Raw genomic sequence first — 23,528 nt, 5'->3', positions numbered from 1 at the left:
CTCAAATGACTTGTATGTGTAAAGCAATTTTAATTCATCTTTGCCTGTGTTTTTTCTTTCCAGGTGATCCCCCAGCCCATCAGGGCTCTGTTACTCATAAAGTTAGCACAGTGCTTTTCTTGCAGCGGTTTGCTAAATTTGCTAAATGAGCTGTCTGGCTTTGCTCAGAGCAATAACCCTTCCCTCCTCTGTCTCCACTGCAGAGGCAGCACACTTTCCCTGGGCAGCAGCGGTGCAGGGGCTGCTGCAGGACATGCAAGAGGCAGAGGCAGCACTGCCAAGGCTTCCCTGGCACGCTCTCCCAAGCGCAGCATGACCGCGGATTGCAGCGGGGTAAGGGCAGCGCTGGGCTGGATCTCCCTGGGAGGTTGGTTTGCAGCACAGCAAGGATCTGTGGCATTCACACACTCTTTGAACAGGGAGAGACATAATTCTCTCTCCCAGGATTTTTCCTGGGGAAGGCAGTGAGAAAGCTCAGAGAGAGAAGAGAAAGCAATTCTTATCTCTATTTGGTGCGCCTGTTGTTTGGCACGTGTGGAATGTGTTATGGAGATTGTTTGCCAAAAGTGATTTGTTAATTGGACTCTGGTGGTGGTTGTTTGGACTGATTGACCAATTAGGTCAAAGCTGTGTCGTGACTGTCTGAAAGGGTCATGGGTTTTTCTTTAGTATGTTAGTAGTATAGTATAGTATGTAGAATAATATAGAATCATATCATATAACTTAATGAAGCAGTAGTTCAGCCTTCTGAAATCATGGAGTCATTGAAAGTTATTCCTCTGGCTGGGGATCAGTCCTGCATTGATAAGGATGAGCCTGACAGAGAAAGTCTGATTTCAGCCTCCTTTCTGCTGTGGAGATCCCTGCCAGAGCAGAGCTCCTCGTGCTCTTACCAGTGATGCGGTTTTTGGTTTGGCAGGCACTTCTCTTTTGCCTAAAAATTGCTGTGGATGTCCAGCATTAGATAATGAGTTACAGAATCTGAACTGGGAGGACAAGGGATGGGAATAAGCATTTTTTGGCACTTTGGAGCCTTGAGTAAGTGCTGTAAAATAAGGATGTGACTTTCAAGCATGTGCAATCTAGCATTCTGCCACTGACTGCCAAGGGGAATTTTGCAAGTCCAGCACTTGCAGAAAATCAGGCCAAACTGATTTTAGTTTTTTTCTGGATTCGGACACTGGGTTCTGCATAAATTATTCCATAACACAAAATGTGTTATAAACATGTTATCAGAACATCAGAACACCTCTCACATGCTGTTAGACCTCTTTGGGGATATTTACCACTAAAGTTTGGAAAAAAGGTAGAAGAGTGCTTAGATCAGACCCCTTGAACACATAAATTTTCTTTCTAACTTTCTGCATAAATTTTTCCATAACACAAAATGTGTTATAAACATGTTATCAGAACATCAGAACACCTCTCACATGCTGTTAGACCTCTTTGGGGATATTTACCACTAAAGTTTGGAAAAAAGGTAGAAGAGTGCTTAGATCAGACCCCTTGAACACATAAATTTTCTTTCTAACTTCCAGATACTTGGTCTAATATGTTGTCTTTCCTAATAAAAAAATAAGTTAGTGTATATGAAGAGCAGTTTTGGGAGCTGTAAATAAATGAACAGTTGTTTTATTTATGTTCTTGTCGGCACAGAGACTGACTTCTTTTCAAGTGCATTAAGTTTGTTTGAAAAATCCATTTTATTTAGATGGAGTTATGTTATTAGCATTTCTTTTACAGGTAGGCAAGAGGTCATAATGACATCAAGGATATTGGCTTTATTTAAGGGGTTATACTGGCATAATTTAATTAGTTCAAGTGCATTTGGTTTTGCTCTGGCTGAAATCATTGTGCTAGTACAAAACCCATAGGTTTCTTTCTCTCTTTCTCTCTCTTTCTCTCTTTTTCTCTCTTTCTCTCTTTCTTTCTTTTTCTTTCTTTCTGTCTTTCTTTTGAGTGGTTTTTTTCCCCTGATACTTTACCCTGATTCTTCAGCTGCGAACTCAGAATGTAAACAAGAATTGCATCTTTGTGCTAATTTTATGCATCATCAGTGCTAAGCAAAGCAGATTAAACTGGAATCTAAATATATTCAGTAATAGACTGGATGTTAAAGGAGCTTTGGGGTTCTGGAATCTAATAGAAATTATGCTTTCATAAACGAATAGGACTTACATTTTGTATTTGTGGCTTGGGCATTTTTCCTCTTGGGCAGGACATAGGCATGGAAAATGGCATGATTATTCCAGCAAGTGAAAGTGTACCTGAAGATTTAGTAAAGAAGCACTGCAGGAAACCATCTGGAACACCTTCCATTGCAGTTTCTCGGATATCTTTGTCATCAGGCAAGTATTAAGTCCTTTTCTTCTTTCTGGCAGCCTATATTATCAGAGGATTATGCCCATTCTTGTGACTCCTCTCCTTTTGTTCTTAAAACATGTTGAAAGACCAAATGTTAGTTTCATAAACTTGTTCATTCTGCAAACAAAACACTTTCACTAATCAAGTTTTTACCCCTTCACAAGTTTTACATTAAAAAATGGAAATCCTTACCCCAGAAACATTGGTACAACATTATTGTTAGGTAAATCACATTCTCTTGAGTTGTTACAAGCTTTCATTCACAACTGCATGGTGTTCAGTCATTCTCTTTGTGCCCCCCTGTATGAAATATTACCTGTATATAACATTACTCTGCTGCTGCCATTACATTTCATGCCCACTTTGCCCAGAAGCAAATTTGGCAAACAGTGTGTGGTCAGAGAACAAGCCCCTCACAGACTTCTTGCCTATTCATTTTTATGTGTGATGCTCTGAACACACCAATCCATCTGTAATTTACCTCATTTCTTTGGAGGCTGGTAGATAGAAAGGGCTCACACAGGAAGGTGCTGTCACAGCCACAGCAGTGGCTAGAAATCCTCTTTTTCCTCCCTCAAATGGGAGGCAGGAGCATCCTGCACTCTTCTGCTTCTCCCAAGCACTCAGTCAGCTTCCTGCAGGGCTGATGGAGTGGGATTGGGTTTACAGGCTTCTCTCTGAAACACAGCAGGACTCTCTTTACTGTAGCTGGATTTAGCCCAAAGCAAAAACCCAGAGGTGTATCCCACAGAGCTAATCCAAGGAGGCAATGTTCTTTACCTCAGACATTTCAGCTTGAAAGTGTCAGAGTTTCCTTGAGAATATTGCTCAGTGCAACTCCAGGCAGAGATGTTACAGATGGCTACTTATTTAGGAAGTAAAAAGTCTCCTGTTTCTGCTACTTTACAAAATAGACTTTTCCATTTCCATTTTCCAAACACAAGCAAAACTACAGGAAACTTGGGAACCTCAGACTACATTTGTCTCTTTGACAAAACTCAAAGGACATTAAGCTCAGGGGAGTGACCTTTCCTGCCACATCAGCTGCAGAGCTGGTAGAAGATGAACAGTCAAAAACCTTTCAGATTCCTACCTGCAGGATCTAAAAGTACTCTCTTCTCTTCCTAAATATATTGAAACAGTCACACAAAATACTTATATGGGGAGGACTAAGAGACCTTGGAGAAAGATTTTCTATGTCTTATGCTATGGAGTGGATAAGAGACCTGTAGGACTGAGAGAGACTGCTGGAGTTCTTGAGGTTATTTATTTCCCCCTAATTTCTGCACCAGGAACACTGCTAATGACAGAAATACTTTCTACATCCGTCTGTATCCCAGGTGCTTGATTGTGATGCAGATGCTGGGGAGATTTTAGTGGTGGTGGTGGTGGTAGATGTGACAATCACTGTGAACACCTGGACAGTGAGTTTTGCAGGCTAACAAGCCTGCCAGAGAAAGTAAAAAACTTGATGACCCATGGTATCATCCACAGAAGACATTCAGAGTGGATACATAAACAGTACAAGGGTAAAATTGTTGCCCAGAAGGCTGAGCAACATCAGAAAGCATATTTCTTTCTCCATTTATCATAGTGATGTTCAGTTTCCATAGATTTGACATAAAATATTGTTTTAATTTTTTTTTTTTTTTGTTAAAAAACCATTGGGTTTGGGACAGTACTTGTATGGAAGATGAAATGGAATATTTCTAAACTATAGCAAACATTTAAATTGGTTTTTTTCCCCAGACCGCAGCAGATCTGAGATAGATTTGAGTGAATCTTTCTCTGAAGGAAATGAGGATACCCTGAGCATAAGAAGCAAATCTGTACCTAGTGCCTTAGACCAGGAACTGGTGAGTAATAAATATGGAAATGTTCATTTGGTGGAAATTTTGTTTGTTTGGACCAATGAAATCAGGACTGTGTGTGTATCTGTACAAAATATGGGTAAAGCAGGATATTCTTTTGTGGATATTTAATGAGGTTTTTAATAGTGTCATCCTCTGAGTATGTTTGCTGTAGAGTGATTTCAATGAATAGTCATGGTTCCAATTTGTTGTTAATTTGCTAGGTGTTTGAGTTCACAGATGAAAGAAACCTAGCCTGAAAATAAATTTCAGGCACTAAATTGTACGTGCTCCAAAATTCTGTTAATTCATATTTGCATAAGTTTTAATTTTGATGCTGAGAAAGTTCATAGTTTAAAGGCTTTAATATCTACCTGGTTTGGTTTTCCATTTATCTGTATTTTTAGCAGGAAGACCCAACTTTCTCTTCTGGCAAAGTTGTTTGCCTCATCTTCCTGTTGACTCTTCCATACATCTCCATGCCTTTTTTGTGCATTTTATGGACTGCTTTTCCTGAATTGATTCACAACTTCCATCTCCTCTTATGCACATATCCAAGATAGAAGCGATCTGCAGATGTGCATCAATGCTATAAAAGAACATCCAAGCTTATTAATTATGCATGGGGGGGGTGGGAAGTTATTTAAATAATTCTTCATCTAATCACAGTTTATTCTAAAGTTTCCAAATGTGTGCTGGTAGCTGATGCATTTTGCCTGTCGTAATCCTGCCCTTCCATCTGCTCTTTCCATTGGCAATGGCAGATGTCTCTCCTTCCTGTGGTGTTGAAATTTGAGTCTTGGTGGAAAACCATGTGAAGGGATTTCCATCTTTTCTTGGATTGGTAGCAGCCAGAGAATGTGCCTGCAGCATTGCTTTGGGTTAATCTTTGAGGAATTAACAAAAGACCTTCCTGTGTGTCAGGTGTTGGTGGAAGAAAAACTTCAAAAATAAGTGGTTTATTTTTATATTGTAATAACAAAAAAGGATGTGTTCTTTATTAAGAAGCTGGAAAATAATGCAGAAGAAAGGCACAAAACAAAAATGCACGCTTTATATTCTTTATATCTGTTCTGTGCACTAATTGGCATTACAACTTAGATATTTCTCTGAGGCAGCTGCCAGGGATGACAAATCTAGAGAGGTTTTCCATTACTCATTCTTTTTTTCTCTTTTTAATCAGAGATTTTATTTTGTATTTCTTTCTTGCTGAGTGAAATTTCAGGTTGGATCTCTGCAACTCTGTAGCTTCTTGGCTAGCACAGGAGACCTCTCTTCTGGCATAACCTTGATTTAGCTGCTCTGGAGTCTGGTGCTAATTCCCCTTTAAAATCCATTCAATAACAGGAGTCACAGTTCTCTGATTTTACCCGTATCCTAACTTTCTCTGCCTTATGAAATGAATTGATTGCATTCATCAGCTTCTGTGCTACCATATTTATTCAGGGTAGTTTGTCTCATAGGAGTCCTTCAGAGTCTTGTCTCATATCCATTATGGATGCAGTGGTTTGAGATAAAAGCTGTATTCCTGCTAGAATTTAGTTTATTTGATATAAGAGCCAAAGAGAAAGGTATCTGATGATGGTAACAACAGCTCCTGCAGCCTGAGAAAAGCTGGAGTTACGCCTCCTTCTCTTCCAGCTGAGGTCCTTCAGTCTCTTGTTCCTGGGTGCTGGGAGCTGACAGCAGAGCTGGGGGGGATGCCATGTGTCAATGGGATATGCAGATTGCTGGAATTCATCAGCTGAAAGGATGGGAAAAGCTTTTATCTCCTTTGCTCCCACCTTTATCACAGAAACCCCTTACCCATACAGAGAAATCAGCTGGAAAATTGAATGGATATTTTGCTTCTCTATCGTGGTATTGCTTTTGACAATGAAAAGGGACAAGACCCAAAACCCACACGGTGTGGTACAGATTTATCAAGGAGCATGGGGAACCAGCTAAATCCAGTGTTGTGGTCAAATGTGAGCACCTTTTCTAGAGAGATGTGTGTTGAATTCCTGACCAAGTAGTGTTCATTACATGCTCAGCTGCTTTTTTAGGAGTAATTGGATAATGTGCATTTCATAGCCCCCACTGGAGACCATGAGATTACTATCCTACTGGCTCCAACTTTAATGAGCTAATAACAGCAACCAATTACATAGTTGCAATTCTGTAACAACTCCTGAGAAATCTAATCGTTGTGGTGCAAAATAAGACAGTAAGTTACATATTAACCTTTCTTTTTAAGTTTTAGATTTCTGCTTGCAGGCAAAAATTGCTATTCAGCAGTTGTTAGGACTCCATGAAGCAATGTTAGAATTTGAGTGTCTAGACCTGAAACACCCCAATCTAAAAATGTTGCCTTACTTTTTCCCTCCCTCTGTTTAATTATTTTGCAGTAAAAATGTAGCATTGTTTATTTTCAAGTTCACTGGTATGCATACAACAGTGTACAGGAAAGAGTTTTTCATGCATAGAATTTTTTCTTCCTGCTCCATAGGCAAGTAAGAAAATTATATTCCTGTTCCAAATTTAAAACTAGACTACATCACCTGACATCTGATCTTAATGAAGGGAATAGAAATTACAGGTGGAGTGGTTTGTTGGGCTTTTTTGTTTTATTTCAGGTTTTTGGGAGGTTTTACTTTTGAACGATTCAGCTGTCTGTCTCCCTGAAACAGTTTTGCTCCGTTGTGCCTAGGTCTCCAAGGGTTTTTCCTTTCATTTAGTATAAAGTATCTATTACTTCCTTTTTTTTTTTTTTTTTTCTGTGGGGTACTAACAGTGCCTTCAACAAATGAGAAAGATAAGAGACCAGCAGAGAAAGCTCATGGTAAGAATGTGAAACTAAATGTTTTCTTCAGTATGTAAATTTTGGGGATAGCTTATTCTGATTTCCCTCTACTCAATATTACAATTGGAAAGTAATAGAAAATCACTTTTAGGTGCTTTCATATCAGTTCAGTCACTGGAGCAAAGGAGAAGAGATGTAACAGCCAGTTTTATGTAAAGTATGGCAAATCTGCTGCAAGGTTTTTTATGTAAACTGTGAATTCAACTCTCCAGCAGCATTTCTGCCTGTTCTGCTTTTGCTGGTTAGCACAGAAGTCTTTGAGACTCCTGAATTTGAATACAGTATTTCTCTGTTTAGCTTCAAAGAGTGAGAGCAGCTAAGCAATAGAGAAGGAGGTGGGTCAAAAGGTGGGGCTTTTATAGCTGCAAAGCAGATATAAGGAACCTGAAAATCTGACTTCCATTAAAATTTAAAACAAAGCCTTTCAAAATATGCCTGCCATAAGGCTTAGGGAAACACTGAAATTTCCAAGCTATGCCTAATAGGATTATAATTATCTGCTGGCATTTTTTCCTGTTATTTTAAGTAAAAGTTAAGTGTCCCATTAGGACCATCAATTGCATGTAAAGATTTGGTTAGACTGTGTTTAAATGATGAATTTTTTCTGTATATATGTTAAAGATGCTAAATTTCAGTCTTGCTTATTAAAACTCAAGCACCTATATGAAGCTGTGCAATTACTAAACACTTAGTTTGGTGCAATTACTGATTTTCCACCTTTTTATTATTAATACAATACAGAAATTTAATTACTTTTAAAAATGCTTATCAACTAGCTTGATATAAGACATGAAATGTATGTGTGAAGATTTTCAGTTCTTTAAAAACTGAATCCTGAAACCACAGCTGTCTCTTCCCCTTGTGCTCTGTGTCTGTGCAAAGATGTGGAAAATGTGAACCAAAATTCCTTTACAGAACAGAATTTGAGTGCATCCAGCTTCATCTTCCTAAAGTGGAGAACTTGCGAACCAAAATTAAGTGACAGAGGCTGACCAAATACAGTGCAGAACACAACAACTAAAATGCCTGTTTGTCATTTAGGGCTATCTGGATGAAACAGAAGAAGATATTGATGACATAGTGGCCTCCTGTTATCCAAGAAAGCATGAACATATGACAAGTGGATTATCAACAGTAAGATCTCGGGCAGAAAATATGCATTGTCCTTCCACAAAAGACCATATTTCCTCCAGAAAGGAATTTATTTCATATCACTTATCACATTAATCTTTCATTGTACACTTGAGAAACATCTTTTAACATTCAGATAGACTTTATATTATATTATTAATGCTGCTCAAAGCTAAAATGCTGTTCACTTCAGGGCATGGAAAGAGAAAACTATTTTGCATACTCATTAGCAGACTTCCTCATATGCTGGGGTTATTATCAAGCTTACATGTGGAGAAGGCAAACCAAAGGTGTTTGCTGTGTGTGACTGCTCAACTTGGCAGAGGAGCACTTGATCTTAATTAAATTGAAACAAAGAGAAGGCTGTGGAGGGGGGGTTCCTTCTCAAAATGCTCTCTGATCTTTTATGTTCTTGGGACACAAACATTTGTCTGTGTTTGCACACATCCCACTTCCATGGAATCATTGTCCATCCCGCAGCTCACTTTCTCTCATTCTTCATGGCATGACTCCTATGCCACCCACATCTGGAAAGTATTTCCCTTTACTGCAGGGGAGAGGTGCTTGGGGATTAGTTTGGTGACAATAAAGAGGTAGCTGCACCTAATGGTAGCAACAAAATTGGTATAAGAAGGTTCTGCTGTTGATTATGCAGCCTGTTAATCACTGGGAAAGAAAATAGATAATAAAAGCAACCTTTAACATGTCTAGTTTATTGCTATCTGCTGTGTACCTCATTTTTGGGATCTGTGGGCAACTGATAATATCTTCAGAGAGTCCTCTCTGGCCACTCTTCTTTATGGCTTGTGTCTAAGAATAGCTCTGGACTGCACAAAGCTGCAACTCTATGTAGAGTGTGTGAGTGCTGAAGAGGATGAAGATGAGTCTGAATACTAAAAGGGGGGAAATTATTGTCTTTGACAATAACTAAAGAACTGTGCTTTATAGACTGCACCCCCATTAGTCTCTAAGCCAGGCCAAGGGAATGCCCAGTGGAGCTCTTGCTCCCAAAGAAATGGAGTTGGCTGAACCTAAGCTGACAGAGCATTTTGATGTTTTAGATCTGGCTGTGTCAGACCATTTCCCCCTCTGATTTTTGTTGCTCACAGAAACAGACACACCATGTCAGACCTGAGCTCTGTAGCCTGTGCACACTGGGCTAATTACACCCACCTAGCCCAGGCTGGCAGTGACTCACAGCCTCCAGTGCTTGCTGGTCCCAGGCATTTTATAGACAGAATGATTTTCATTTCCTCTGAATATTGATAGGAGAGTTCCAGGGGCTTAAGTGTTTTCTCTAATTTAGGAACTGCATTTAGAGATCCTTCCCTCTGTGCTTCAGGCAGCATCCTGTCCATGTGTTGGGTTTTGTCCTTTGCTGTAGATTTCCCTCTGACCTTTCTCTTAAGCAAAGTGCAGCTTTTCCAGGGCTGTAGGTTTGAGATAATCTCACATCTCAATGCTCCCACTTCTCCTTATTCACCATGACATGATTTTTAATGTCACTGCATGCAATGTTAATGGCAAAGTTGTGAATGGCCAGCTGCTTCTCCCTGCAAGAGAAGGGCAATTTTACAGGTTCATTTCTTTATTCACCTTAAATGTGTTACTAACATTTTCCCATCATATTTTTACTTTCACTTTGATTATTTTAAGCCTTTGAGCCTTCTTGCTCAGTATGATTTTTTTATCTTGTGCTATCTGTCAAATGACTGTTAACTATTAAATCACATTGAAATAATGTTATTTATGAACAAGTAAACTCATAACTGGGTCCTTCCCTTCCCTTCCCTTCCCTTCTCTTCCCTTCCCTTCCCTTCCCTTGAATGTGAAATAAGTATGGCTAGTCTTACAATGACTATTTGAGGAAAAGAAAGAAATATCACAAAGGATAAAAGACACTTCAAATCTACCTACAACATGAATGAGCAAAAATAGAAAAGGAAATTGAAGAGAAATTGTATCTGTGTTAGTCTTTTATTTTGTGTTTCCCCAGTGCTATTGCATGAACTGTGAATTTAGTTTTCTCTTCATCCTTCTTCCACCACATATTTATGTGTTGCTGTCAAGACCCACCCCATCAGTGAGACTAAAATGTTCCAGTGCTTTACTGCAGCAATAAGATATGAGGCAAAACAAATATAATTCTTAGTGAGGTATCAAAATAAGACTCTGTGTCCTTCATATGTTGTTTGCTACTTACTAAACAGGAATATGAGTATTTTTCTTTGGGATTTTACATTTAGTGTATGCAATGTCCAGTGTAAATTCTACAGAACAGAGTCTGGGAGTGGGGGACAAAAGTCAAGTTTATAAAATTTTACTAAATTTGTATAATTTTCTTCATGGTTGGCAAGCAAATCAGAAATTGTGTTTGCATAAATTCAAGGGTCAGGGGCCATCTATTTTTTTCAGACCTTCTATCATGGTTTTTTGTTTTGTTTTTTTTTTTACCCCAGCCATTTATCTCTTGCTGCCTGCTTACATAAAGATTGAGGGAAAAAAAGTATTTAGATTAGAGAAGAAGTGTTTGGAGGAGAAAACAACTCATCCACCTCCTTGTATTGGTATAACCTTGGGGTGGTTTTTTTTTTTTTTCTGAAGTGGGCATACAAATTGTTGCAGGGATAATTTAGGCATTTTTTAGCACATACTGGAGTGGTTAAGTTCCCTAACAGTATAAAAGGATATTTTCATGTATTTTAGAGGTGGAAATGTATAAATAGTAAAGGCTGGAATTTAGCTCAAGGCATGTTAGAAATTGGAGGAAATATGTCACTTGGTTGGTATGTCTTGATAATTCTCCAGTAATTTTAACCAGTCCAGTTAATGGAATTTCATAAATTTATAAAAAGGATTAAAAGGACAATAATTTTTCTTTCTTTTGTTTTTTTCTTAATTAAGGATAAAGCCAGCCAGCATAAATACATCAAAACCACTTTTTTTTTTTTTGCTGTTTATTTTTCCTACATGGGATATAAAATTAAATTTATGGGTAATAATTGCTTATGTAAATAACACTTTTTCCTGTCTGTTGTTGTTTACCACATTGACACAGAACTGTTTATCCCTTGAGCCTCCTGTGCTGCAGGGGCCTTGGGCAGGGTGCTTGGAGAGCTGGCTTTTGTCACAAACCAATTCCTTCTGTGTGGCCCTTTCCCTGGACTGTGCCCTTCCCTGCAGCTGCCAGGGAAGGAGATGGATCAAGACACAGTTGGTGAGATCCTGCTCTGGCAAGCAGAGGAGGGAAAACGTGTCCCCCAGTAATGAATTACCGTATTTTTTCCCCAGAGTGACATGTTTCAACATTTTAGTGCAATTGTCATCTGTCCTTACAAACTCCACAGAGAAACTGCCCCTCCTTACAGAGGCACTGATGCTGCAAACAGAGGAATGCTTAGATTTTGGCTGGCTTCAGGGAGGACATGGACATGTAAATGAGAACAAATCCAGTGTAAGCCAGTGTGAATCCAAACCTGCTGAGCTACTGTTCTAAAACATAATGTGTTTATTTTGATACAGAGATGACCTCATTTCTATGTAATTACTTTGAACCATGCATCCTTCAATACTTGAAGTGTATGGAGAACACACCATTTCTCTGATTTGGTGATACCTTTTTCTTGCTTTCTCACTATGTCTTTGCAATGCAAACTTCCTTTACCTTTCTATATAGATAAAGATTTCTCACTGCACTTACTCTTTCTTATTGCAGCAGTCTAATGCTCTTTTCTCTTGATCTTTTGCACTGACTTCTTTAAAGAACTCCCCAGAAGGTTCTGACAGAAAATGGACATATTTAAATGTTCCCGAAGCAGATGGTGACACTGTGAGTTCTCCTGAATCCTCTGCTCTAGCTTACTTTTAAGGTTTCTCTCTCCTTTCTCTCTTTTTATTGAAGACTGTACCTGGGTGTCTTGCAAGTTTCCTGTGTGTCAGAATTTAGGTGGTTATATATGTTTTGGAGCAATTTTATTCAATGACTCAAAAGGAAAGGCATGCCAGGTTTCTCAAATGCTTTTGGTTCTGGCAATGTCATATTTCTCCAGTTTTCTTTAAAAAATATTCAGGTTTTTTCCTAAGTGTAAACTTTTGGAAGAGGGAATCCTCATAGCAGTACTCTGCATTTTATGAGTGTGAAGGAAGAGGGATTGAGGGATGATATATTACACTGTAGCAGAAAAAATTGTGGTATTATTAATATAATTTTTTTACTTTACAAAATATGAAGAAATAGGGTGAGGGTGGAATTTTGCTCCTTCTTTTAGAATTGTTAATGAGAGACAGGTGCCACTTTAAATAAATACGGTTTTATACTATTTCCATTATGGGAAGCATCCCTGTAAGTTTTCCTAAGGGCTCTGTCAGCAGTTGTCTTACGAGACTCAGTAAAAATTAGGTGAGCCAGAGAAGTGAATTTTAATTTTTTAATTTTTTTTTCTGCTTGGAACTTACATGAGCTTACAATTTATGTAGCCTGTCTGCTCTTCAGTCCATATATTAATTAAGAGGCGGTAATTTAAATTCAGTCATGTTTATAAATAGTTTTGAGTCTTGCATGGAAAAACATCTGTCTAGACATTTAAACTACTATTAACTACAGTTCTTATTCCCTTCATATCAAATCATGGCAATTCTGTTCTATGATATAGCTGTTTCCATAGCAAGTCCTAAAAAGTGTGACAATATTGCAAGGCTGTAGCTTTATGAAAAAAAAAAAAAAAAGAGAAGCATATTTTGGGAAAGAGTAGAGTGTTTCAGCCTCTGAGCCCTTTTTCTGTCCCCCTCCAGACGAGCATTAACAGCATGGTGAGTGTTTACAGTGAAACCGGTGACTATGGCAACGTGAAGGTCAGCGGGGAAATCCTCCTCAATATCAATTACGTCTACAAAACAGGGGCCCTCAACATCCTGGTGAGGAGCTGCAGAAACCTGGCCATTGCAGACGAGAGGAAGCAAAGGACCGACCCGTAAGCACTGAGAATTTAATTTCCTTCAGCTCTGCTGGGGTGTCCCATCCTGGCTCTAACCAGGGCTTGGGACTCAAGCCTGGGAATTCAGAGGATCCAGTTGGTACAAGCAGCATTTTGGTGATGGCTGGGTTTGGGCTCCCTGTGGGAAGGGATTTCCTGTGTGCTTCTTAAGGCAACATGTACCTGTTCTGGGGAAACAGTAAAACTATTTAAATTACCAATCTATTTGATACTAAAAGGGAAAAAAATATGAAGGAATGGCCAGGCAGCATCGAATTTCTTTTACTTCTGTAATCAAAACTGAAGTATAGGAGAGGAGTGATGTTCTGGAAGCAAAGATTAATGGAAATAACTTTGTTTTCATGGGCCCATATACTCACTTTGCAAGCACCATATTTTCACAGAATTCACAGAATCACAAGGTTAGAAGAGACCTTCAAGATCATCGAGTCCATCCCAGCCCCAACGCCTCAACTAAACCACGGCACTGAGTGCCACATCCAATCTTTATTTAAACACATCCAGGGATGGTGACTCCACCACCTCCCTGGGCAGACAATTCCAGTACTTTATCACTCTTTCTATAAAAACCTTTTTCCTAATATCCAACCTATATTTCCCTTGGCACAGCTCAAGACTGTGTCCTCTGGTTCTGTCAGCTGCTGCCTGGAGAAAGAGCCCAGCCCCACCTGAGCACAGCCACCTTTCAGGGAGTTGTAGAGAGTGTAAGGTCATCTCTGAGTCTCCTTTTCTCCAGGCTGAACAACCCCAGCTGTTTTCTGAGCCTCTCATAATAGTTTTCAGTATAATATGTAAATTCTCTCAGCAGAAAGTAACAGTTAGTGTCTATAATAATGATAAATCTATGGTATAAAAAATTGCAAAGTCTTTAATTCTCTTGTGGTTTGGTGTATATCTTGTCATATATGACCAGCTGGTAATCATATATGGCAAAAGGAAAATTGTTAGGAAAGCTTGTTGCATTTCTGAAGATAAATAAATAAATTTAGCTCTACCTTTTCTTGTTCTGATCTTATCTGACTTACACCACCACGTTTGTAGGTAAGGGCCATACCTCTCCATGTTTTGCATATTCTCTGTTACGTGTTTACACTCTTTATACTGCAAAAATGAATTTCCTCATATGTGTTGCTGATGCAGCAATGTCAGGCCTTTGCTCAGACTGGTCATTCTGTATTCCTTGCTAACCCTTTGCTCCCTGCTCTGCAGATATGTCAAAGCCTACCTTCTGCCTGATAAGTCCCGCCAAAGTAAGCGCAAGACCAAAATTAAAAGTAACAGCACCAACCCAGAATTTAATGAAACACTGAAGGTGAGAAGAGTCTCTCTCTCTCAGGCTCTGATGAATGTTTCACTTGTGCTCACAGGTATTTTCTATATGTGTTCCAGTACAGGGATTAGAACTTGGAAGAAATGCCTCAAAAGGGAAGGTGTTTAAGCAAAAGCATCTAGCAAACCTATGAGTTCAGTTTGTGGCTTTCAGCATTAAGAAATTGGTTTTGTTTGGTTCTCTCCTTTATGGTTAAAAATTCCATTGATTTCCACAGATCTCTTTCAAAACTGTTGATGTTCCCATCTAGCCTGGCCTTAGAGTTGTTAAAAGCACCTTAGAGATTTTATACACCTGATGCTGAAACAAAGCCAGATTAGAACTTCCTGTCTAACTGATTTAGAAGAGAAAATAACATTTTGCAGTAAGATCTGAATTCTTCTGGGAGGTTTAACTTATTTCTAAAGCAGAACTAACTTTGATAAAAAAATGTTAGCATCTGCTTCACTATTTGTCTTCTTAAAAACCCGTGGTGAAGTTCATTTTCTGTTGCAATGGGCTTGATGTGCCTGAGGACACAATGCCCACAGCTCTCCCATCCCCGCCAGAGAGGCTGAACTCTGCTGAGCTCCTCACCAGCTGCTTATTCACCTCCCTGGCTCTGTGGGGCAGGAGGGAATGGGGGGGCTGCTGCCCCTTCTCTGCCTCTCTGGCACCTTGACCTCAAGGCTCCTGATGCTTCCCTTTCCTACCAACTGAAAGGAGTTATCCAGCAGGCTGCCATGAAACCAGAAACCCCTTTTAGTTTCTCCTGAATTTATTTATTTATATTTATTTTTTAAATTTCACTTACATTTTAAATTTCCTATAATAGAAGCAAATGGATGTTCCCTGGCTGGTGTACTTGGCTTAGCCTGGCTACAAAACCATTTTGCAGGCACACACACTCGGTCTGGCCGTGCTGCTTGCCAAGGGAGAGACTTTTTATAGCCTCATTTTTAAATGGTATAGAGTAAAATTAAGGCTTGTCTGAACTGGGAAAAATAAAGTATTTGACCTTATTTATCAAGTAATATAGCACTAAACATAAGTGCTGGGTGAAGATAGGACAGAAGTTTCTCAGAAATACGGATTGTAACAAAAGGGAGTTACCTGAAATGTGCGTAGGTAAGGAAGAGTTGTTCATTCCAACTGAAAATCCTGTTAAAAAGAAAAAAAAAATAAACAAATCTGTCTTGTATCTTCCCTCTTTGACTTTTACTCCATTGTTGCAGAATATGAGGTTTCTCACAGTGGAACAGTTGGCATTTAGGGTTAGGCACTGTAGATGTATCTGTACATAATTGGCCAACTGACTTGACTGGTTCAGCTTTTGTCCATGCCCAGATATTGTTCCTGATGCAAAAATAAGACATCTGGGCTTCGTCAGCTAACGCTGGGAGAAGGGTGAATGTCAAGGAAATAATAGACTTTTTGCTAAAAGTAGAGTGTGCAGAGCCAGAATTCCAGATGTTTATAATTTTCTGTGTATTTGCTAGACTACAATGCTAGTATTTTAATAGCTTTGATATATTAATATCTAGATGTGAATTTTTTTAATATTTTTGGTGTATTAATAGCTAGACATGAGTTTTTTAATAGCTTTCAAACCCAGCAATGGTTACTGATAGGCTCAGTGCATGCCTTGCAGATGCTGCTGTATGTGTTTTCAGAACAAATTTTTGTAAGCTACAAAGAAAAAATTGGAAATGAAAGGTTGCCTTCTGGAAAGCAGTGTTAAGCAGACTGTCTGTAGGGATGAAAGAACCAGTAGGGCTGCTTCTTTTTATCAACCTGGGTGTTGATCTGCTTCTTTTCCTAAACTTGTGGGGAATTAACTTGTAGGATCATATTTTGAAGCATCATAATTTACTTTATAGTAATAAACACTCAGTAAACTATACCAAAAGAAAAGCCACAATAGTGATAGAATTTATGTATATATAAATTATCACTGGATGTATACAGAAAATAAAGATTTCACATTAATATTATGAGCTTTCTGGCTAGGTCAATCTTGCTTGCAAGGAAAACAAATCTCTCTTTTATGCTCCATTTGTTAACTGCTGTGGGCTTGGTGCAACTGAGCTAGAGCCATAAAAGGCTCTGTGGAAAATATTATTTCTGCTTATTCTGAGAGTTTCTTTCTCTCTTTTTCTGTTGGTAGTATGTCATCAGCCACTCACAGCTGGAAACCAGGACCCTACAGGTCTCTGTCTGGCACTATGACAGATTTGGACACAATAGCTTCCTTGGGGAAGTGGAAATTCCATTTGATTCCTGGAACTTTGAAAATCAGGGCGATGAATGGTTTGTGCTCCAGCCCAAGGTAAGGGTTTCCAGGACTGGTGAAAGTGCTGTGAAGCAAATTTAGCAAGAGTTAGTTATTTTTTCCCTTTGGAACTTTTTTATAAGCAGGACTTTATAAGTGTCTCATTAGACAATTAAAAAAAAATACTTATTCTTAATTCAGTAAAAGCTTGCTGATTTTAAAGTCTCCATGAAATTTTCACATATTATTGGCTACTTAAAAACAATAACAAAAAAAGCTTTTGAGGAAACCGTAAATTCATCCTGTAATAAACTCCAATAAAAAAATGACTTAGTAAAATCATTGATCTTTTAAAATAGCACATAAAACAAAGAACTTCCCTATGATTCCCCTTACCCAACCCTTAAGAGGTTGTTAAAGAAACAAGCTTTATTTTTTTACGTTCAAAGTGCTTTACACCTCTCAGATGTGACAAAACAACTTCTTAATCTCTCTCATTCACCTTTACTGCAAAGGCACAAGAAAAGGTTTCTGAAAAAGCAGATTGAGCTGTCTGTGACACAGAGCATGCCCTGCACTCAGGGGAGGGTAGGGTGACTTCTGTGCCCTGGGCTCTCCTGCACTGCCAAAGGTGTTCATTTTTTTATTTTTGGAAGACATTCAAAGAGCTGTTGTAAACTAAAGGATTAAAGGCTTCTCTCTTGCTTGCTCCTGCAGCAGCCATAATCCCCAGGAACTCCAGGGGTTTAGACTGACATTTAAAAAAGTGTATCTTTCTAATTTCAAAAAAATATAAGGTATGCAGCTAATATTGTCAAGGTTGACTAGATAATTTGGTTTTTCTGTGTTCATTACATTTAAGGAAATCAAGTTATCTTTTGGGTATCAGGAGAGAGTGTTTATTTTTTGCCATTCTGTCAGGTGGGAGATGGATCTGTTTGCTCTGTAATTAATTTCTAGGTAATTTCTTTTAATCCTAACTGGAAAATAACCAAGAGACTCATGAAGCTCTCCTGCTCAGGAAAATAAGTCATGAGGCACTAAGCATTTCAGCCAGTCCAGCTGGAAGGTGATATCTGATTTTTTTCCAAACCCAATAAAAATATTTTTAAATTACTTCTTTTACTGTCAAAGAAAGCAAACACAGAATTGGTCTTCTCTGCCTCCTAAGTTGTTACCAATAATCTTTCTAAACTTAGAACACTGCTAAAGTTTTTGATCAGCAAGGATGATATTTAAAAAAATATATCAATTACTACTACTAAAAGAAGCACTGGTTAATATCCATGCAAAAAATACACACTATTCTCCTACATGGACTCCTGATAGAGACAGGAATGGAGGAATGGCAATCAAACATTTTCTGGGATTTATTACAGTGCTTTGTTTGTTTTATCATGAATCATTTAGCTACTTTAGTGAAAGGTTGGCGACTTGAAGATGTGTTTCTTCTATGAGCATTGAGAGATCTGTTTCCAGAGGAGTGTGATTAAGTCAGAAACAGTAGAGAAAATAGTTCTGTGGCTAAAGACAGACAGGGTCATGTGGGTTTGGGGGAGAGGCTGACAAATTTTTTTCTGACATTAGGGCTTACACCATTGCTTGTCCACTAGTAGAACTAAATAAAAAATAACCTTTGATGCCTTTCTAGAAAACTTGATCCTAAATTTGCTTTGTGAGCTGCCTGACTGGCAAAGTGTAGATGTGGAAATTATTCCACAGCCATTTACTACAGGTTTTCTTTAGTCCTTTGTTGTAGCAGCTGGCATTGGGCACTGGTGTCAGACAGGACTGTTTTTCTGAGTGTGTGGAGCAACACTGTAGTGCTTGTGTTGCTCTAAAAATGCTTCAAAGTCTCAAAAGAGCCCTGTTGCTGTGACTGAAATGGCTTTGTTCTCTGTCCCATCCTTGGGTGCAGACTCAGCCCAGTGAGCAGTCAGTGCCTCAGCCTGGAGTCTGTGAGGTGAAGGCAATGCTGGCTCTCTGCACACACCTTATGAATTCCTGGTGGGGTTTTTTGGCTTGTTTTCTCTGGGCAGTAGAACTCTGACCTTTGTGGGTGTCAGGAAACAAGCTGAATACATCTCATAGAAGGTCAGACATTCACAGGACAGACATTCCTCCACAAGCAGTTCTTTAAAGGCTTCTGTGGTGTCTCATGTGCCTCCAGCAGTGCTGGAGGATCCTCTCCCTTTATCCATGTCCTTCGTCCCTCTGAAGAAATCAGGAAGTTTTGTTCATTTGTACCAAACCTAAGCACTGAAGCATGTACAGAAATCACATCACAGAGTCTCAGAATGGTTTGGGTTTGAAGGGGCCTTAAGGATCATCCCATTCCAATCCCCTGCCATGGGCAGGGACAGCTGTCATGGACCAGGCTGCTGAGAGCATCTGAGTAGTCCCAGCTCCACCAGTGAAGTTAGAGCTCTCTGTGATGCACCCAATGTTTTTAAAATGTAGTTTCCAACTTTTTACAATGTTAATGGAAGTTCAGTACCTTGCCAGTGAAGGCCTGATATTTTTAAAAGGATGGACTGAAGAGCATTGATTGCATTCTTCTGGGTAAGATTTAAAATTTAAAGAAGATTTAAAAATATGTAGAAATGCAGAAATAATAGCTCTGTAGAAAAGAGACAGGACACTGGGAATGACAGTTTTAAGAGGTTTTTCTATTTCAAAACTGCACTCTGCTCTCCCTCACCTTTGTTCCCTACACATCTAGTCAAAGACTGACTCAGGAGTGATTTTTCTAAAATCCGTGAAACTAATTACATTTTAAATCCTGACTGGTGCAAACAAGGGCCAGCTATCAGCTTTAATCAGTTATAGTTTATATACTCAGAAATAAGTTTGAGGGGGTTTTTGCTGTTGTTTTTTTTTCACTTATGCTAAATAACTCTCTCCTCTGTGTGTTCACTGAACATTGTCTAATGCCACATGGGTTTATTTTTCTGAGAGCTTGCATTCCCTAGCTCAGAAAGTTTTCTAAAAAGTGATTGCCTCCAATTTGGAATGTCTTATTATCTGAAAGTGGGCTGGTACATCTGGATGTGTTTAAGAAGTGTTTAAAACATTATATGGATGTATTGCTGTATTTCAGCAGAATTAAAATCAAAATAAAAAGTTGAATGATTAACCTTGGCTGGGTTTCTGCTTGGTTTGTTTTCTCTTCAGGTGGAGGCTGTGACAGATTTTGGGCTTCAATACAAAGGAGAACTGACAGTGGTTTTACGTTATATTCCTCCAGACAGAAACCTAATGCTTCCTCTGGGGCAGTTCCAAGGTAAAACAAACATTAATAATGAGGATTTGAAAAATCATGTGATGATGATGTATTAAAAATCCTCACTTAGGGTGAAGTAATGGTATTGGTGAAGATTGAAATCATACTTTAATATGCTCATTCATAGAATCACAGAATGCTAAGGGTTGGAATGGACCTGAAAGACCATCTAGTCCCAAGCCCCCTGCCATGAGCAGGGACACTTTCCACTAGACCAGGTTGCTCAAGGCCTTATCCAGCCTGGCTTAATGGTTATATATGGAAATTCTGAACCATGTGTATGTTTCTTTTGCTTCATTCTTTTCTCTTACACTAAACTTAAGGAAAGAGAAAGGAAGAGGAATATGCAGTCAATGGTTGATGCATGGCTCTGACTTAATTTAAAAAAAAAAATCCAGACATTAGGTAACATGATCAAGGGCATCCACAGAGAAATAAATTGTCTGCATTGTAGTCTGAGAGTTCTTTTTTGAGCTAGTTATATACAGTGCTTAGCTGATCAAGTAATAGACTTCACTTAGTTCTTCATGCTTAATTCACCTTAATCTGCCTCCTCATTTTCACACATTTTTCTCACTGCTTTTCCTCTGCTCAGTCTTACTGTATTACTGGTGCAATTTAGTCCTGTAAAATCTTACTTGAGTTCTTTGGAATGAGCCATTATTTTCACCAGCAATGAACAAGGGAGAAGAGTTACTCTCTCTTTGCATTGTATTAGCATGAGGAACAGCAAACCTTTGAAGGGAGAGCGATCACTGGGTAGCACCTGGGTGCACATGGATGTACCAGATGCAGGTATATCACTGTTTCAGTGACAGTATGGCTTGTCAGCATTTGCATTTGATGGATTAGATTTCTTTCTTTTCCTTTCTTTTTTTTTTTTTTTATCACAGATGATATTCCCTCTAGTAGTAGTAAGGTTTACTCAAGGTTTGCTCCCCTAAACACTCATTGTTATCAGCTCAGTCCAGATACAGTCTGCATTTTTTTAAATTAGTAAATTTTAACATCACTCCTGATGATTACTTTTAAAAATTTAGCCAAGACAATTTACATTTTTAAATCAGTCTTACAATATATACTGATACATTACATCTATTAGATATTATATTTATTAGAGCGGGGTCAGTACCTCAGCCTGGAGTCTGTGAGTATATAATATACACTACAATATAATTTCTGATTGTAATTTTGCAACTTTGTTCTATGTTTAGGAAAGAGAGGCTTCAAGAAAGGAAAGAAAGGAGATTCTCATCTGCCATCTGGAGGCATATTAGAAGTCCTCATCAAAGAAGCAAAGAATTTAACAGCAGTGAAATCAGGAGGCACATCTGATACTTTTGTTAAAGGGTTTGTGGGGTTTTTTCCTCTCCTTTTTTTAATGACTGCACTGAATCTAATGTAAGATTTGTATCACATGCCTGTAAGCATGTGGGTACACAAAAAAAATTACGTAGTATGACAACATATGTGTGTTTTTTTAGATATGCAGCATTTTGTGTTGGACACTCAAAATCCAAACTACACAGAATGATTGTGTTTGAAAAAAATCCTGCATGTCTCATTATAATGGATTTCTCATAAATGTAGGACATGCATTATAAATGTTACATTTAGGAAGTAATAGATATCTTAAAACATTTTTCTTTGCCATTTTTTGCTCTGAATGCTAGTTTTCAGGCTTGCTGATTAATAGATATGTTGCAATTCATAGTAATGGGTTGAGTGGTGTTACTAAACAGGGTCCAAAGGAAACATCCTGTCTTTAATTCCCTGGTGGAGCTTAGAATTTATCTTGATCTTATGCTGTGCTTAAAACTATCACTCAGCACATACATTTCAAGTAGAAAAAATAATTTTCATTTCTTTCTGGACAATCTCTTGTTGCACTTTGAGACAGATACTGGACATGATGACTCCAGAGAGGGCCTTTCTAGCCAATGTTTTTATGACTCTCTCTATATTTAGCCTCACTGAAGCAAAAAGTTCGTGTTTGAGTCTTGGGGCAAGGAGATCTAATTCCAATTTCTGCTTATGGTAACTGACACTGTAGGTATGAGAACAAATGGAGTACAAATGCAAAACAAGACTTGAGGTAGATGCTTAACATAATACCAGTGGGGAGATGGGGTCCTGACCCCATTTGAGCTCCTACATGATTGTTATATATTATGATTACTATGTGAAAATCCATTTCCATATTCATTATCCTTTTCTTTATCTCCCAGATACCTGCTCCCAGATGACAGCAAGGCCACAAAACACAAAACTCCCATAGTAAAAAGGAGTGTGAACCCCCAGTGGAATCACACCTTTGCTTTCAGTGGCTTGAATTCAGGGGACATACGGAATGTCTGCCTGGAGCTGACTGTGTGGGACAAGGAGTCACTTTCCAGTAATATTTTTTTGGGAGGTGTCCGTTTGAGCACTGGAAATGGTAAGGTTCCATCTGACTCGGGTTGCTTCTCTTATTCTGCTCTCCTCTTTCCTTTACCCCATGTGATTCATGTGTATGGAGGACAGAAATGTTACAGATTGTTTTGAAAATACACGGGAAGTTGTGGAATTTGAAAATGGAGAAAAGGCAACATGTAGTTAACCTGTAGATGATTTAGTTCTTTCCTCCAGTGAACGAGACACAAAAATTTTGTGCCCATTTGTATTTCTGCACAGTCTAAAAGAACTGTGAATACCTTGGGAAGCATTCCTTAGCATCCCAGTGAGAAGGAGTCAACTACTTCTGTGCAGCCTTTCTGCTGGCCATGGTGCGAGCTGGAAGAGGGGTGAATCCATTCCCCCTGTGCTGGCTGGGAAAAAGTTGTTTGTGGTGCAGTGTGGGGAGGTTTATGAGCCTCTACCCATGTGCCTGAAGGTGTTCAGTGACAAACTGGCGCTCTCCAGGAGCTGCCTGTTTTCACTACAACTCCCTGTACAGGTGGAAGTGTAGAGCGCTTATCATTTCTCTTGTACGCTGTTGTAGTAAATGAGGAATGATGTTATCCAACTGCTTCCTAAAATGGCAAATTGCCATGTTTTTACAATTTTCAGGTGTGAGCAATGGCAAGGAGGTTGACTGGATGGACTCCCAAGGGGAAGAGCAGCACCTCTGGCAGAAGATGATTGACAGTCCGGGAGCTGCGGTGGAAGGGGTGTTAATGCTGAGATCCAGCATGGGGAAACGCAGACTCTGAAAGACTTTAATTGCTGGGGGGTGCCACAGCTACTCCTGGCCTCAGGGGTCTCCAGGCTCTTGTCACTTGCCCCATTTGAACGTGAGAAGGGTTGTACCCTTTGCCTTGGCTATTAAGGCTCTGAGTGAGATGTTAATGCATTCCGCACTTTCATGCACACATTCTTTACCCAGGCTTCTTGTGTGAATTGTTTCTCCTGAAGCCAGTGAGAAGTGGACCTTGCACAGAGATCAGACTGGCTTTCTGTGTCCCCTCTGGTGGCTGGTGTGCAGCTGATGAGCATTCTGCCTGA

At 39.1% G+C, this 23,528-nt stretch overlaps 1 protein-coding gene across 1 annotated transcript in view; it reads left to right on the top strand.

Moving 5' to 3' along the window:
• The window catches only part of SYTL5 (synaptotagmin like 5), a 50,136-nt gene extending 26,900 nt beyond the window's left edge, over nucleotides 1-23,236 (top strand). Inside the window, exons 6-17 of the mRNA XM_041487926.1 lie at nucleotides 204-333; nucleotides 2,219-2,348; nucleotides 4,114-4,220; nucleotides 8,098-8,190; nucleotides 11,951-12,016; nucleotides 12,979-13,157; nucleotides 14,391-14,493; nucleotides 16,658-16,819; nucleotides 19,937-20,045; nucleotides 21,260-21,395; nucleotides 22,274-22,482; nucleotides 23,094-23,236. Of these exons, the coding sequence (XP_041343860.1) occupies nucleotides 204-333; nucleotides 2,219-2,348; nucleotides 4,114-4,220; nucleotides 8,098-8,190; nucleotides 11,951-12,016; nucleotides 12,979-13,157; nucleotides 14,391-14,493; nucleotides 16,658-16,819; nucleotides 19,937-20,045; nucleotides 21,260-21,395; nucleotides 22,274-22,482; nucleotides 23,094-23,236 (1,567 nt within the window). The remainder of the gene's footprint in view (nucleotides 1-203; nucleotides 334-2,218; nucleotides 2,349-4,113; nucleotides 4,221-8,097; nucleotides 8,191-11,950; nucleotides 12,017-12,978; nucleotides 13,158-14,390; nucleotides 14,494-16,657; nucleotides 16,820-19,936; nucleotides 20,046-21,259; nucleotides 21,396-22,273; nucleotides 22,483-23,093) is intronic.
• The last annotated feature ends 292 nt before the right edge of the window (nucleotides 23,237-23,528 follow it).

This window comes from Pyrgilauda ruficollis, unplaced genomic scaffold, assembly GCF_017590135.1.
Source record: "Pyrgilauda ruficollis isolate IOZ18807 unplaced genomic scaffold, ASM1759013v1 scaffold85, whole genome shotgun sequence".
NCBI classification, from domain to species: Eukaryota; Metazoa; Chordata; class Aves; order Passeriformes; family Passeridae; genus Pyrgilauda; species Pyrgilauda ruficollis.
The sequence above is the reverse complement of the archived record's forward strand: the minus strand, read 5'-3'. Positions and strand labels throughout refer to the sequence as shown.